Genomic DNA, 17,241 nt, shown 5'->3' with positions numbered 1-17,241 from the left:
TATCCGGGTGATGCAGGGTCCATTTTCAGTTCTGTCTGTAGGTATTGTAGCGGGCACTCAAGAATCTCTCATGCATTTCGTCTTTAATAGAAGTACACATACTCTGTCTTGTTTCAAAACATTGTTTTAAGTGACTTAGATTACATGTTTATAAACCTCTTTATATGCTCTGAAAGCAAATTTCACTGTGTTTGTGGGTTAGGCCTTCATTACCAGCTGGTTTGTCACGTTTCTGCAAAACAATTTATATGTAAATACGTCTGTTCCTTATAGCACACTCTGCTCTCCGTTGGCCTCTGGTTGGCATGAAATTTTGAGGAACAGTGATCTATCTAACTCCCTCCTTTTTGAAATAACTTTTCACATACTATAAAAAGTTACAGTCATTCATATATTTTTGTGTTTCTTTTAAAAGGGATCTTTTCCTTCATTAAAATAATACATATTCATTTTAGAAAATTGAAGACTCGAGAAATAGAAAAGCGACTTTAAAGTCCATTCATAATGCTACAATTCAAAGACAACTAATGCTTTTATTTTATATTTTTCTTTTGTGCACAGAGTTTTTAAACATAAAATATTGTGATTATTCTGTTTGTGCAATTTTTTCCATTTTTACCTATGATGGTTTTTGCACTTCAAATGTAATATAAATCACAAATTAAATAATGTCTTCATGTAAAGAAACATCACCATCTTTTAGAAAGTAGATATATCTTTAGAAAGTGGAAAGTGCTTTAAAGAATACTCTTTAGCCTATAGATATTAGATGTTAGTATATGCATATGAAAAATTGTAAATAGAGGTTGTATTTTTAATAGCCGCTTCCCCGGGAGGTGGGACTACAGTGAAATTATGTTTTCTAAGTTGTAGAATTCAGAATTATTTAATTTTTTATAGTAAGCATTTATTATTTGTGTAAAAATAAAAAATTTGAAATGATTGATGTTGGGAAGTTAAATGATAACTTTGAAAGTTTAATATCTACCTTCCTAGTGTCACATGTTTTTCCTTCCCCTTATAATTTTTTAAATAGTGATTATGTGAACTGGATAACAGTTTCAGAATATTGAATAGAAATTAGTCTTCTGCTGCTTAATTTATGCCCAAGACTTCGTCTGTGCATATAGGGACGTGTCTGACTTGTATTCAGGGGAAAGTGTTGGTTTGATTTGAGCACTGTTAATGAAACCAACTCACAAGTTCAAGCCTTGTATATTTAAGGTAGCCTGATCCTTTTCTGAAACTCATAACTTTCCAAGACTATAACATTACTCTTGGCCATTCTTCTTCTTCGTGTGAATTCCTGGTCATGGGTAGGAAATCATGCACAAGTATCACCAGAACTGGAAAGCAAAAGCACTTGGAGGAAGGGGTGAGCTCTATTGACTAGGATTTTCATAGGAAGATAGCACAGGGGAGATGGAATAAGTCGTGGGCCAAAGGAGAGGGGTGGGTTAAGGTTTTTCACTCCAGTCAGGGAATTCAGCCGCTTCGCAATTCAGCGCTGCTACCTGGAGATGTTAATTTGATATGTGCCCGTGCAACCCTTACTTCTACAGGGTGAAGAATTAATTCACTTAGATGGAAAATGCTGTCCTGAATGCGTTTCAAGGAATGGTTATTGTGTATATGAAGAAAATGCAAAATTTGTGAGTATCAGGCTAATGACCGAAGACTAACAAAAATTAATCATCCAAAACTAATTTAATAAGGGGACATTTCCTTCTCATTTCTTTTACCCATTCATTTGTTTAATGAATGTGATTGCATACCTACTATGTTCCCGGTATTGGAGATACAGAAGCCGACACAGCATGCAGAGTCCCTGCTCTCAGGGAGTTTCCGTTCTAGCGTGGGGACACACACAACAAACACACGTGTCAGGTGGTGATGGGTGCTGCCTGGAAAACAAGGCAGCTGGGGAGTAACTGAGGGGGGGAGGTGCTCTTTTACATCAGATGATGGGGGAAGTCTTCTCATGAGGAGAAATTTGAGCAAAACCTGAAGGAAGTGAGGGAGCGAGCCAGGGATATCTTGGGGGAGAAACATACCAGGAAGAGGGATCAGGAAATTAAAAAAAACAGTGAAGCAGAAGTGCGCTTGGCATGTCCAAGAAAGTGAGTTTGGCTGGAGGCAAGGAATGAGGGGGAAAGGAGTTTAGATGAGATCCAGCAGGTAGCCTGGACCCCGGTTTTACCCTGATGCCGATGGGAGCTTCTGGGCAGTTTTGATCAGAACAGTGCTGTGATGGGGCTTACGTGCAAAAGGATTACTTTTGCTGCCACGTGGGCCAGTGACGGAGGGGGGGCGAGAGTGGAAGTAGGTGGTCCATTTAGAAGGTTTTTGCAGTAGTCCACCTCTAAAACTCTATTAGCTAAAGCTTTATTTCTCCCTAAGTCTGTACTTTTTTTATTATATACCCCAAAGGAAAAAATATTTATCTTAATCTCTTCAAATTTGCTCTATTTATGTAGCCCTTATTTTCCACATGGGGTTCTTGGAATGTTGATAAATTCAAAGTGTTCTTAAAAGTATGCCAGTTGATCATAAGTACAGTTGCATCATTGACCAATCAAAAAGGGATTATAAGAATTAGGATTAGGTACTTTGATTTGTGAAGTGATTCCTACACCCTTTTTCCTCCCAATCTGGGTAAACTGCATCTGTCAACCTGCCAGTTTTTTGTATAAGCTGGGCATGTAGTATTGCATAGGGTTAACATTCAGGCTCTAAGTTCAAATCCCTACTTTGCCACATACTGACTGTGACCTTGGGCAAGTTACTTAATCCTCAGTTATAGAGATAAAAATAGTACTTACCTCATTGGTCTATTGAGATGATATGTATAAACTTAGAACAATATCTGGCATATAAGAAAGCTTAAAAATGTGATCATTACTATGGTTATTATCATGCTGTTGGCATTGTTTGTTTCATATTGATATTTCATCATTTAGCCATCCTTGTTTCCTAAGAATTTAGGAGATTAAATTCTGTAAATATTGAACTCAAGTTTTCTCTCTCAATCACAGTATTAATTTCCCTGTCCATTTTTGGAGGTAAATTAAGCCCAGTGGAATTAAACAAAAGCAAGTTGTTTGAAATAAGCACAAATCCCCATGATGCTCCAGTACCATATAAGTTTCAAGAATTTGCTCTTATAAGCTTAGATCTCTTGACTGCAAAGTCCTTCGTATTGAGGGGAATTGAAGCCAGATACCCCAGCACAAAGTGAGAATAAGAACTCAAAAATATTTGCTAGGCATGTTGTCCTCACCTCATATTGCTTGTTTCTGATATAGATAGATTTTATTTCTACTCATAACCAGTGAATGAAGTTGCTTGTTACTTGGGGAAGAATGGATGTTTCCTAATGAAAAAATGAAAAGATCAGCCTAATGGTGTTTTTAGTGGTATAATAATAAATACGTTTCTGTTTCTCTCTGTTCCTAGATGTCCTCAAATGCGAGTAAAGTTAAACATATTCCAGTAAGTATAGATTTTTAGCTTGTACATAGATATGTATAAAATCCTTTTAAGCAATTATCTGCATAAACTGTCCTGGGGAACTTTAGTGCCTTAGTATTTCTAACAGGAATATTTGCTGACAATGTGGTCTGGGATTAAGAATTGTAATGATAACCAAGACTTGGATTTATTGAACTTATCCTCCTTTCTTTAGCTTATTTTTTTGCCCCACAAATGCTAATTAACACTTCTCCAACTACAAACTCCTACACAGGTCCTTTCCCTTTCTTGTGATGATTTTCTCCTCAATTTTTCTGGCCTGGAAAACTCAGTTTACCCATCAGCACAATTTCATGTACTGCAGAGCACTGAAGAGAGAGCTTTTTGAGTCTGGGGTGTGTTTGTTCCCCAGGCACTACTGAGTGTTCATTCTCTCTAAGTTGTTTGCAGGACAACGTTGTATGATTTCTTTTTAAGGGAAAGTGCAAGCGTGTTTGTTCACATGAGCAAGCTTACAGTTTTTGAGGTTATAGAATAAGGGGGCCAGGAACCCAGTCTGCCTTGAAATGGAAGAAAAGCAATTCTACCTTCTCAAGATAATATTCCTCATTTTTCTAACACTGTCATTCACTGTTGCTGAATACTGTCACATTAATTGTTTGGAATGTTTACCATCAGCTGGCTTAATAAACATTTTATCAGAGCTTTATTTTCAAGTATGCTCTTTTATTCTGTTTTGTTTTACCTCTTTCATCTCCCTAAACATTCTTGCAGGGACCTTTTCTCCTTTCTATCTCCAGGGTGAATAGGACAGCAAGCAAAAAGGAATTGATCATTATAATTCACTTTGGACTCTCTCTCAAAGTACTAATGTTTATTACCATTGTTTGCTTGGCTGAAAAGAATATTCAGTGTGAGAATGCCTGTGGCACATCCACAGCCCACTAAAAGTGGGCATGCAAGGGCTGTCATTTAAAAAATACAATGACCCTACTGTTACTCTTACTGTAATAACAATAAGGAAATTCAGGGTTTTAAACAGATTCCTACTGTTATTATAAAGACAGTATTTAATGTACCTGCTAATCACTAGGTACATAGTAATCCCCTTGTGTGTGTGTTTTTTTTTGTTTTTTGTTTTTTTTTTTGCTGAGATAGGTTTGAGAAACAAGTGTTATATGCTTCTTGCTTATTCTGGAAGTTCCAGTATGCTTTCGCACTTTATCTTTCTGCCTGGGTTCTACATTAAAATAAACCAATTATAAACAAAGAAGGAGAGATACTATCCTTTTAAATTTAGAACTCTTCTACCACTGTCCTATTTCAGAGTTAGCTTTGAGTTAGGTTTGACAAGGAGCCTTCACCTTGTCTCTTATGGAAATTATACATTCTCCACCAGCAAACTATCTTCTGAATCTTTGCACTCTGGTAACAGTGTCATTCTTTACCGTTTCCTGCAGGAGGGGGAGAAGTGGGAGGATGGCCCTTGCAAGCTGTGTGAATGCCGGGGGGCTCAGGTAACTTGCTACGAGCCCTCTTGTCCTCCGTGTCCGGTAGCCACACTAGCTCAGGTGGTGAAGGGACAGTGCTGTCCAGATTGCACATCAGGTGGGTCCATGTCCAGTTTATTTCTGCTGAGATGTTTTTACTGCCAAAAAATTCAGAGAGATCTCCTCTCCTCCCACCCCTTGCTTCATTTTCTTTAGTCATCCACTGGGTTTGTTTGTTTGTTTATTCTTAATTTTTCTAACAAATGATGCTTTGTCCATGTATTTGCCAAAGTCTACTGATTATGAGTATGTGACCTTGCACAAGTCATTGGTCCTCTCCGAATCTTAATTTTCTTGTTGATAAAACAGCCTTATCTACCTTGCAACATTATTGTGAACATCAAATAACATAATATTTGACAACTTGTAAAAGCAAATATATGCATTAGGACTGTCCCATTGTTGAAGATAGAAGAAAAATTGCTGAAAGTTTGTGATGGACGTTCATTTCTTTAAGGTGAACTGTTAAACAGATGGCTTTTGGAGTTCTCAGATGGCTTTTTGAAGTTTAAAGACTCATGAATTTCTTCCAAAAGAAAATTTTATCTACTTGTTCTGCAACTCTGCCTTCGAATCACCTGGGGTTGAATTAGTTCCAGTTAATAATTGTTGGCAAGCACTAAAGTTGCTCTGGCTGAGCAGTAATTTGCCTATAAGCTCAGTCTCTCTTGGAGAAGTGGCATTTCCTTCTATTCATATTTCCTAATTAATTGTTTTCATCCATGGGTTGCAGTTTTTCACATAGGCAGTTGCGCTTGTACTCAATGTATTCTGGCTAATCAGTGTTTCTGTGAAGAGTTTACCATGGGAAAACAATAGCAACTTTAGGGTTTAATTACGTTACCTTCACTAAAGTGGCTCTCTGGGCTTTCCAAAACAAATATTTAGCATATTATAATGTCCCATACCTTGAAAATTAGGTCCTTGACAACTTTGAAAACTGAAAACGTCCTTTGCTGACAAATACCACTAAGTTCAGCGATGATCCCAGTTACTGGGAATGAGATTTGAAATCTTGGAGAAAAAGAAGAAAACTGACTGTATTTTTTTAAGAAAATAATAACTATTTTTAAGCAGTGTAGGTTTTATGTCCTAACCTTTTATGCACATCAAAGGTTAAGAAGAACATTTAAGAAATTATAAATTATTGAATCTGCTTAAATCATCTATTCAATATTATGGCACTAGTCATTCCTATTTCTAGAGGTATTCTAGGAGGTGGAAGCATTCAGTAGGGCTAGTTTGGTAATGTTTTTAGCATCTTCACTTTAAGGAGACAGGAGACAGGAGACAGTGATGGTATTTCAGACAAGGAGCAATTCCTTGAAATCTTGCATTGAAATCAGTTTTGCTATTTGGGGTCCTTTTTCATAGGGACCAGAGTTTTCTGTTCTCCTTGTTCTATACAGGTCCATATACCCCATAGATCCTTTGTTAGAAGGATGTAAGAGAAATCACGTGGTCTTTACTGAGCTCTCCTCTTTGTCCTTGATTGTAGTTCATTGCCACCCAGACTGCTTGACCTGCTCTCAGTCGCCAGACCACTGTGACCTCTGTCAGGACCCCACAAAGATGCTGCGGAACGGACGGTGTGTGCACAGCTGTGGTCTGGGATTTTACCAAGCCGGTGCTCTCTGTTTAGGTACGGCTCCAGGCAGGCAGCCCAGAGGGAGACTGAGGCTCACTGGTGTCCAGGATGGGGTCATGGCACAGGAAATGAACAATTTCCAAAAACCAATGTCATCCGTAGGCTACTTGACCTCTCTACTTGCAAGTCTCTTTCTTCTAACATTTGATGGGTGTTTCCAGTCTTCCCGGGGAGGTAGATGATGGGGCAGTCAGATGCTTACTAGGTAGTCATGGCTGGATTTTTCACTTTTGAAAACTTTCAAGGGTAGTCATTGGGATGCTTGGTGTCAGTTATTAAAACCCTCATATAGGGTCTTGCCTGGTGGTCCAGTGGTTAAGACTTCACCTTCCAACGCAGGGGTTGCGGGTTCAATCCCTGTTCGGGGAGCTAGGATCCCCCATGCCTTGAAGCCAAAAAACCAAATCATAAAACAGAAGCAATAGTGTAACAAATTCAATAAAGACTTTAAAAATGGTCCACATCAAAAAAATCTTAAAAAAAAAAAACCCTCCTATAATCCAAGATAGAACTTTAGAGTTGACATGAACCTTCGAGATCACTTATGAGAACTTTCTCATTTTGCAAATGGGAAATCTGTGGGCCAGAGAATTAGCTAGCTTGCTTAATATCACACAGATAGTTGGTAACAGAGCTTATCTCTTGTGGGTTACCAGAGGATCCAGAATGGGTTCATGTGCAATCAGAATTCTTATAGTACATCTGGGAGGAAGCTCTTACCTGGGAGAATTCGGCTTGGTTGAGGCCAAATCATAGTTACTTTTTCTCCTATCTCTGACTCGTGGGGTTAATTATCCATTTAAGAGTGTGTAGGTTCATATCCTGGCTGTGAGTATAACCTCTCTGTGCCTCAGTATTCTTACCTGTAAAGTGGAGTAATACCGGTACCTTCCTCAGGAGGGTCTTGAGAGGATTACATGTGTCAATACACGTAAAATGCCTAGAATAGTGTCTAGGATGTAGTCAGTCCTCAATAAAAATCAACCACTTTTATTATTTTTGTAATTATTCACTTCTCCCTACTCTTTCTCCTGATTCATAATCTTCAGCCTTTTTGGAAGTTGTTTATATCTCTGCCATAAGGGATATTCTTGTAAAATGGTTGAGTGAGAAAGATATTGGGGGCAATTGGATAAGAAGAAAAGAGCATAGACCCCTGAGCCTAACTGCCTGGCTTCCAATGCCAGCTTCATGTGACCTTGACCTCGAGCAGGTTACTTAACCTCTATGAGTATTAACATTGGGATTAATACTCTCTACCTCGTAGAGTTGTTGTGAAGATTAAATATATTCATATATGTAAAGCACTTTGCACAGTGCCTGGCATGAAATATGTGCTACGTAAATGAAGGCTCTAGAGTTATTTTCCTGCGTGTTTGGTTCTCTGTGTCTCCAGAGCCTCAGAATTGGGCTGTGTAGGAATTGGCACTGGGTGGTGCCCTTGAACTCATCAGAGATTCCCTTTCTCTTTCTCCCAACCTTGTCCGAGTCAGCCTGCCAGCCTCAGTGTTCCATGTGCACCAGTGGGCTAGAGTGCTCTTCCTGCCAGCCTCCCCTGCTGATGCAGCATGGCCAGTGCGTGTCCACCTGTGGGAACGGCTTCTACCAAGACCGCCACTCCTGTGCAGGTAATCACTGACTGGGCCACGGTCGGCCGGGCCGCTGAGAAAGCCATCCCCTGCCCCCAAGCCATCTGGGGCCACCCAGAGCTGTAAGCAACTGTAGGCTCCTTTCTTGCACGTCCTTGGTTAGATTTTTAGAAAAATCATTTGGAGGGAAAATGGTGAAAGAGAACAAGTGCATTTATTCATCAGGTGTGCAGGCCGAATGAGCTCCAAGGTCAGGTGAAGGTCCTCTGTGGAGGAGGCTGCTGGCCATCTCCACTCCAGGTCGTGGTCATAGGCAGAGTCCACGGGACTGTGGAAACCATCCTGAGAGGAAACACTGGTACTGTGTATGCCATGCGGATGTGAGGAGAGCGGGACCAGGGGCCAATCGCATTATAGATCTCTTTGAGATCTGTAAGAATTCTTCTGTATCTCTGTATCCCCAACATCAAGGGCTGCACAAAGAGTTCAGATTTGTGCAGCGTTTGTTGAACAACTGTTTGAGGAATGAAGGAATGTCCTACCCCTTGGTGATCCTGAAGGACCAGTGTTTCAACAGAAGTCTCAGCCGTAAAAGAGAAAAGAACCCTTAATGTTTGTTACAATCATGTTCTGTTTACCTGTTATTTTAGAAAAGGCTCAAAGTGGGTGCATACAAACACGTTTGTAAGTGTCTAATGGTTTGGCAATTTAGGTAAACTGCTGAAATTTCAATTTGATGAAATTATTGAATGTATTCTTTACTCCTTTCTTCTATACCATCAAAGAGACCTCCTGCTAGCACTCCTGCGACCGATTTGCTTTTGAAAGGGAATTAATTCCCTGTGGATTTTATTCTTCCCTCCGTACCACCTCCACCTCTACCACATGTCCCACCTACATGTTTACTTTCATCTTTTCCTTTCTGGCCACTTTTCTTTCTCCCAAGCCCAGTGTTTTAACTGGTGATGTTAATGCTGTTTCAGGGCACTTCGAAATGGGTAATGTTTCATTTGATTACTGGTTTACGTAGCTGACTGCTTCCACATTCCATCCACATACCCATACACAAATGCCTTAGTAGAAAGTTGCTGGGAAAATTTGTTCATGCTCCCTCCAGGGAATTAAACCAATTTGCTTTAGTTCAGCCTGGTTGCATTTTTATACATAAAATGAGAAGAAAAGAGAGAGCAAGGGGAGAGAGAGAAGAGGAGATAGAGAATGATCTTAAAAATTAAAGATAAACTTGTGATCAATTTCCATATACTGTTTCGACGCTGAGATTGCACAAATAATCTTTCCTTATAAATAAGCTTTCTCATTGTCGGAATTATTTGAAATATTTGTGCTTACACCACTTTTGGTGACTTTTCCCCGTTGACCTTAGAATTCGGTCAGTGAACCAGCGCTCTTGCAGAAAGTGCTAAACTTTTCAAAATGAGCCTGCCATTTTGTGGTAGCAACAGGTGGTTTTGGACTGATTCCTCCTGGCAGGGTCATTTATGTTCTGGCTGGCGTCAATTGGCACTTTATTGACCCATCAAAACCAAAAGAAAGTGAACACTGTGCTGAGGAAACGCATTACCAGAAATCACCTGATTAATATTCATGCTCCCTATGTTGGATACAAGGGAGAGTGAGAAATTTGGGGCAGAGCCAATTGGCACGTAGACACAATGACTCTTCAATGAAAGAGTCGGAGCAGGTAAACCAGGGAGGGGTGGAAGAAGGCCCTGAGTCCTGCCAGGGAACTGCATCCTTAGGGGCCTTTATCACTGCCACGCTTCCCCTGAGTTTTTTGGTATATACACACATATGTACATATGCTTACAAACGTGTACACATGTGTGCATATATTAATATTATTGTTATAACCTTGTGCTTGATTAAACTGAATAGCATTGTAAATATAGATCACATTTTGTGTCCCGTACCAGTCACTGCTTCATTTCCTCTGCCTTCCCCAACTTGAGAGTTTGACGCTTTGATCACTTTACCTGAAGGATCAGCACCACCCAGTTTTTTTCTTTCTTTCTTTCTTTTTTTTTTTTTTTTTTTTTTTTGTGGTACGCGGGCCTCTCACTGTTGTGGCTTCTCCTGTTGTGGAGCACAGGCTCCGGACATGCAGGCTCAGCGGCCATGGCTCACGGGCCCAGCCGCTCCACGGCATGTGGGATCCTCCCGGACCGGGGCATGAACCCACGTCCCCCGCATCGGCAGGCGGACTCTCAACCACTGCGCCACCAGGGAAGCCCCATCCAGTTTTTATACCAGTCTAAATCGGACACCAGCAATGTGTAAGTTGCCTCTTCCCTACAGCAGGGAGGGCCAAGGAGTTGTCACCCTCTTAATGCCTAGAACTCGCTTTTAGGCCTGGCTCTCAGGCTTCTGCCTTAATCCCTAGGCTTCTTTTGCCACCACCTGGATCTGGTCCAACATTCCTTCTTGACCCCATGGACACTAGGTCCTAGGACTGGTGTTCTCCTTTGGTTCCTGCCACCTGTTCTGTTGTGACCCTTTTCTAGGAATTAACAGCCCATCTCTTAACCCCAGCCTGATGGTCAAGCTTGACCCATGTATGGATGTTCTTTGTCCCACCCCCCAACACCACGTGACCTTGCACCCTTCCCCCATGGCTCTTAGGTACCACTTGTCCTGGACTTACTGTATTCTCTCTACCAGAGTGGTGATTTCATTACCTCTTCTTAGAAACCTTGGTATTAAATCTAAATATAGATCCAGACTGAGCTCGCCCATCCTGAGAACGTTCTTCCTTGCCTGTCTTGCCCCTCTTTTCAATCAACCTCTGTTTTACTCTGGTGGGACTACTGAACTGTACACATAAATCATAGATATAAAAGCCCATAAGAAGAAAAGTTAAAACAACCAAACTAACACACACCATGCAAGATTAGTTTAAAATGACTAGCTCAAGACTGTAGACCTTGAGATGAGAAAGAGCAGAATTTAGCCAATTTTTATATGTGTATCAGCGTTTGCTTTGTCTACTTAAAACTTCCAGTATTCGCAAAAGTTTGAGGATGGAGCTGTGTGTACCCATGGCAGGTGCTGCCTTCATACTGCAGACCCAGAGATGGGCGGGAGGGTGATACAGTGCACGAGACCGTAGGCTTGGGAGCCAAACCACCTGGATGCCAGGCTTGGCTCTGTCACTTCAAACAGCCTATTCTTTAACTTTGTGCTTCAGTTGCCTACAGCTGAAGCAGGGACAGTGATATCTGCCATATAGCATTGTTGTGCAGATTGAATGAGGGAATTCACACATGTCGTTTAGGATGGCACCTGGCACCTGTAAGCCCTCCACGTATGTTAGGAGACTTGGATTTTTGCTTCCCATCGTCCTTTCCTGTTCCCTGTCCCCCACTCCTCCATTCATTCTCTATTGACCATTGCTCGAGGTCCTGCGAATATGAAGCCAAGAGTCCACGTTTGCCTGTAGTGAGCTGGTAGTCAAGGCAGGGTTAGCTGCTGCTTACAGAGATGTGAAAGAATAAAAATACAAACACAAAAACCTCTGCAGCTTATTCTATATCTGATTGCTGTGTGGTCTTAGATTTTGAAACTTAAAGAATCAAGCAACTGAACATTTTTTAGGTTTGTGTGAATTGAATCTCAACTCTACCACTTACTGCTGTATGGCTTTGGGCAAGTCATTTAACCACTTTGAGCCTCAGTTTCCTCCACTGTAAAATGGGGATAATATTATCTACTTTAAGCCATTAATATGAAGGTTAGAAAAGATGTTTGAAAATGTAAATATATTATGACTGACACATAGTATGTGGACAATAAAAGGCAGCTATTGTCATTATCAAATCTGTACCTTTATTTTTCAATTTATGAAAATCAAATAGGTTGCATTAGTAAACAAAGGGTTTTGTGCCATTTGTGTCTGATTTTAAACAACTTTTATATCTTATGGAGAAGTAAATATAATATAGAGAACGATTTACTGTATTCATCACAAGTTGAGATCATTTTATTTTCTTTAAATGCTCCGATTAAATGATGAGAATCTGGACTGATTTGTTTCTTAGCCAACATTAAGGTATATTTAGAAGGAAAACTTATGAGAAGAAAACCTGTAAAATTTACATATAGGATACTGACCTGGCTGAGATTTAAAAGCTGTCGTTTGAACAGAAGAATTTCTAAAGTTAATTATTTGTTGGAATTTTGTTTGACTGGAGCAGCCCCACCATTTATGGACGTGAAGCGCTGACCCCTTGCAGCCAGGCCCAAAGCAGTACTTGCTGGGTCTCGGAATTATATTCTGCTTGTGGCTGAGCCCAGCCTGGCCGTGCCCAGGAAGAACCTCTTGGCAAAGGCATTTATGAAACTGATGTTCTGAAATCCTCAAGAAAATAGGAGCCCTCCTTGTTCTGTTGGGACAGCCACTGTCAAGCTGGTTTCTTCCATGGCCCCTCCAACATCCCCCAGAACGGGAGGGTCAGTCCCAATTTCACTGCCACATCACATATTCAGTCTGGGGGCCCAGCACATCCTACCAGTCTGTCTTCGCTCATTTTGTTCTGCTCTTTAAATCATACACATGTTCAAGCCTCTGGTATTCTACAGCAATTACGGTGTCTCGATTGCTGAGTGTCTCGTAAAGGGGACTTATTGCTTCAAGTGACATTCCCATCTCCTTCATTCTGTTCATGCGACGAATAATTTGTTGAGTCTCTTCCATGTCCCAGGCACTGGGATACAGCAGTGAACTGACAGAAAACTGCCCTGTGGTTCAGGAACTTACGTTCTCAATGGGAGAAGAGTGTCAATAAATAAGTAAATAAGATCATTTCAAATAGTTACCATTATATGAATTCATTACTTTCAGTGCTATAAAGACAGTTTAAGGGGCTTCCCTGGTGGCGCAGTGGTTGAGAGTCTGCCTGCTAATGCAGGGGACACGGGTTCGAGCCCTGGTCTGGGAGGATCCCACATGCTGTGGAGCAACTAGGCCCGTGAGCCACAACTACTGAGCCTGCACGTCTGGAGCCTGTGCTCCGCAACAAGAGATGCCGCCATAGTGAGAGGCCCGCACACCGCGATGAAGAGTGGCCCCCGCTTGCCGCAACTAGAGAAAGCCCTCGCACAGAAACGAAGACCCAACACAGCAAAAATAAATAAAATGACTAATAAACTCCTACCACCAACATCTAAAAAAAAAAAAAAAGACAGTTTAAAAAGTTTATTATAGGGGCTTCCCTGGTGGCGCAGTGGTTGAGAGTCTGCCTGCTAATGCAGGGGACATGGGTTCGAGCCCTGGTCTGGGAAGATCCCACATGCCGCGGAGCAACTAGGCCCGTGAGCCACAACTACTGAGCCTGCGCGTCTGGAGCCTGTGCTCCGCAACAAGAGAGGCCGCGATAGTGAGAGGCCCGCGCACCGCGATGAAGAGTGGCCCCCGCTTGCCGCAACTAGAGAAAGCCCTCGCACAGAAACGAAGACCCAACACAGCCAAAAATAAAAATAAATAAATTAAAAAGAAGGTTCAACATTTAAATTAAAAAAAAAAAGTCTGTTATAGGAAGTGACTGATTACTGAGGCAGGGACGGGTCTTATCCTTCTGAATTCCCCACAGTGCTGAGCACATATAAGGCCCTCTGGAACAACTTTTGATTGAAAGGAGTGTGATTTAAACCGCTGCACAGAGGAGAAAGCATAGGATTATACAGGCATGCCTAGACTCTGGCTTCCTGGTAACCCGACTTCCATTTAGCTCCTATTATTTACTCCCTGTCAGCAATTCCTGGCTACCTGTGGCCTCAGGAAAATTACAGAATCTTACTTTTTCCACCCTTCTCTTTCTTGTCTTTCTTTACCTCTTCTCTGAGATCACTGGGTGCCTTATGAGTGCCGAAACAGTGATTCTTCTTAAAAAAAACCTGTCACGGGAACTTGGGAAGTATCCACAGGGTGTTTTAAGCCATTCAGAAGGGAGGACCACAGGAGTGCCCTCCTAGAATGTTCGTTTCCTGAGTAAACTAGGCCCGGTGAAGCAGGTGACAATTGTATTCCAAATCCCCTCCCTCTCTGGACATTCTTGAAAAGAATAAGTGGAGAGAGGAAGGAAAAAGCAGCTGGTGGTGTTTTGCCTGGGGCCTCTGCTCTAGCAGGCGACTGGCTGTGTTTGGCATTTGTGCTGCTCGTCGGACCCTTGCCGTGTATGCCAAAGGCAGATGACGGAACAGAAGTATCACATACCAGCCGAGAAAGCCCGCCACAAGTGCAAGGGAGTTTATCTTCCAGACAGATCCCATTCTTCCTGACAAATCTGAACCCCCAAATATTTCAGCTATGGATTACAAAGTAGTGACAAGTCTTCTGGCTTTCTGCCCAGTTCTTAGCGTTCTCAGTTATTTTAGCTAGACTGTGTGGCGTACATTTGTACATTCTTTCTCTCTTTTCCCCATTCCCCACCTGGCACCCTCCCTGCTCTGCCCTCCCCTCCCTTTATTACGCTGCCCACAGAGCACCCAGCACCTCCATGCTAATCACTGCCCAGATCTGAGCAGGCTGCGCCAGTGCGGCCAGGAAGTCTGGGAACTCGCCCATCAAAAGCCTGGTTTGGGCTGGTGGTCCCTCCTTTGGGTCTTTAGTTTCTATAGACACGTAGATTCAAGGATAGCCATTTAATTAACACGAGCTGAGGAAAAACTCAGGTAGTCCAAGCAGCTGAGAGTTGCCAGTGGTAACAGTGGATGAGTGGAATCTGAGAATTCTGTTTGTGTCAGGCTCAGCCTAGGTGGTCACCGCATTTGAAAACCCTCAGGGTGTGCTGTGTTGTAGATTTAGGAGTATGGGTAGAGGGGCAGCAGGCAGAAAGGATAACCTGAGGAGTGTTCCTGGTGAGCTGAATGTCTGCCTTTATCCTCTCACTTATGTACCATTGAAAAGCTAGCCTGCTTGTAAACCTCTCTCCATATGGACCTGCCAAAGCCTCCGTCAGCTGGGAAGTCATTCCTTCGGTTCAAGCTCTCTGTCTACAGAAGACCCTGCTAAAAATTCAAATATGTCACCAAGACAAGCCAATCGTTCAGCTGTATCACAAATGTGGTTAATAGATTAACGAGCTATTTACCCAGCACCTGCCTTAGGGAACAGGACTATAGGCTTTTTTTTTTTCTCCTTTAGAAATTTTTTCCCCTAAGTACCAGATGAATTCATCTAATAAAGTCAGTAAAATTCAAGGCGCATAAAATCAGTGAAAATCCCTGACTCAAGCTCTCCCAAATCATGGCTGTTGGTATTTTGGTGAATGTCTTCCTAATTTATGTAGTATGTGTGTGTGTGTGTGTGTGTGTGTGTGTTGTGCACACAGACACATATAGATGCATTTATTTTTCAAAAGTAAAATCACACTCCATATATAGTTTTATTGCCTGTTTTCCCCATGCTATTTATTATCCTTCTACAACATCTTTTTAAAGCTGTTGTATAACTTTCCATCTGTGGCTGTGCAATAATTCATTTAGCCAATCCTCTGTTGGACATTTCTTCCTCATTTTTCCGTGATCATAAATAACCATGATATAAACATTTTTAATAGAATTTGTGGTAAATATGTTTGATTAGGGTAAATTCTTAGACATGTAATTGCTGGCCCTAAGTGTGTATAGGCACATATTTAAGCTTTTGACACATATTAGCATATTACCCTCTTTTAAAGAAGCTGTAATTTGCACTCCTGCTAGAAACACATGAGGGTGCCTACCTCCTACTACCCTTGTCAGCACTAGGTATTACGATTCTCATTGCACTTGTCAATTTGATTGATGTAAAATGTAATCTTGTTTATTTATTTATTTATTTATTAATACTTATTTTGGGGATTTATATGAAGGAAGTTGAATTAATCGTACTTACCCATTCATGGCCCCCTTTCGTCATTGGCCTGAGCCAGGTTATTCTCCTTATCTATCTATCTCCCTGTCTGTCTACTCCTTTTGTCCCCATAACCTGTTCCCACTTCCTTTCTCCCCAGCTCCCCACTTAAGTAACTACTCTAATGCAATTTAATGTGGATTTCTTGCATGTGTGTGCTCTTATTGTTTTGTATGCATGTATTTTAAATATTCATACCTGTTACTAGGTGGATATTTCATCTTTTTTTTTGTTTGTTTGTTTCAATAAGTGGTTTTATTACTGGTTAGATTTTACAACTTCTGATATTTGAATAGACTTCCACCTTAAAATTCTAAACAACAAAGTGACCGTTGGAGGGGGTTGATTTTTTTCTTTTTAGGACTATTTAAAGTAACAAACTTTTTTTTTGTTGTTGTTACATTTTTGCTCTGGTCATAAATATACAGAGAGAAAAAGAGGGAGAGAAAAACGAACAAATCATCCAAAGTATGGAGATAAAACAGTATTCCTAAGGCACGTGGCAGTCTTAGAAAATACAGAAGCTCTAACCAACTTAAATTATTTGTTGTTTTTCCTCGCTCAGTCCACAAAACTGTACAGTGACACAAATGCTGTGTTGCAGATAGATCTTCCAAGTAATTCCAGTCCACACCGCTGTGTCAGCCGGGGGTGCAATTATTTTCTTCCTCAGTTTCCAGGTGAGATCCTAAAATGTGGTTAGCTAGTTAGTTGCTCAAAGCCTCTATTTTAAAATGCACTTGGGCAAATTGGTTCAAGATGGCTGAGAAGGACGTGTGCTCACTCCCTCTTGCGAGAGCACTGGAATCACAACTAACTGCTGAACAATCAATGACAGGAAGACACTGGAACTCACCAAAGAAGACAGCCCACATCCAAAGATGAAGGAGAAGCTACAATGAGATAGTAGGAGGGGCACAATCACAATAAAATCAAATCCCATAACTGCTGGGTGGTGACTCACAAACTGGACAACACTTATACCACAGAAGTCCACCCACTGGAGTGAAGGTTCTGAGCCCCACATCAGGCTTCCCAACCTGGGGGTCCAGCAACGGGAGAAGGAATTCCTAG

At 41.4% G+C, this 17,241-nt stretch overlaps 1 protein-coding gene across 1 annotated transcript in view; it reads left to right on the top strand.

Moving 5' to 3' along the window:
- Positions 1-17,241, top strand: part of FRAS1 (Fraser extracellular matrix complex subunit 1) — a 464,038-nt gene that overhangs the window by 212,706 nt on the left and 234,091 nt on the right. Inside the window, exons 10-14 of the mRNA XM_060012300.1 lie at positions 1,563-1,652; positions 3,457-3,492; positions 4,932-5,079; positions 6,520-6,663; positions 8,163-8,297. Of these exons, the coding sequence (XP_059868283.1) occupies positions 1,563-1,652; positions 3,457-3,492; positions 4,932-5,079; positions 6,520-6,663; positions 8,163-8,297 (553 nt within the window). The remainder of the gene's footprint in view (positions 1-1,562; positions 1,653-3,456; positions 3,493-4,931; positions 5,080-6,519; positions 6,664-8,162; positions 8,298-17,241) is intronic.

This window comes from Delphinus delphis, chromosome 5, assembly GCF_949987515.2.
Source record: "Delphinus delphis chromosome 5, mDelDel1.2, whole genome shotgun sequence".
NCBI lineage: Eukaryota > Metazoa > Chordata > Mammalia > Artiodactyla > Delphinidae > Delphinus > Delphinus delphis.
The sequence above is the reverse complement of the archived record's forward strand: the minus strand, read 5'-3'. Positions and strand labels throughout refer to the sequence as shown.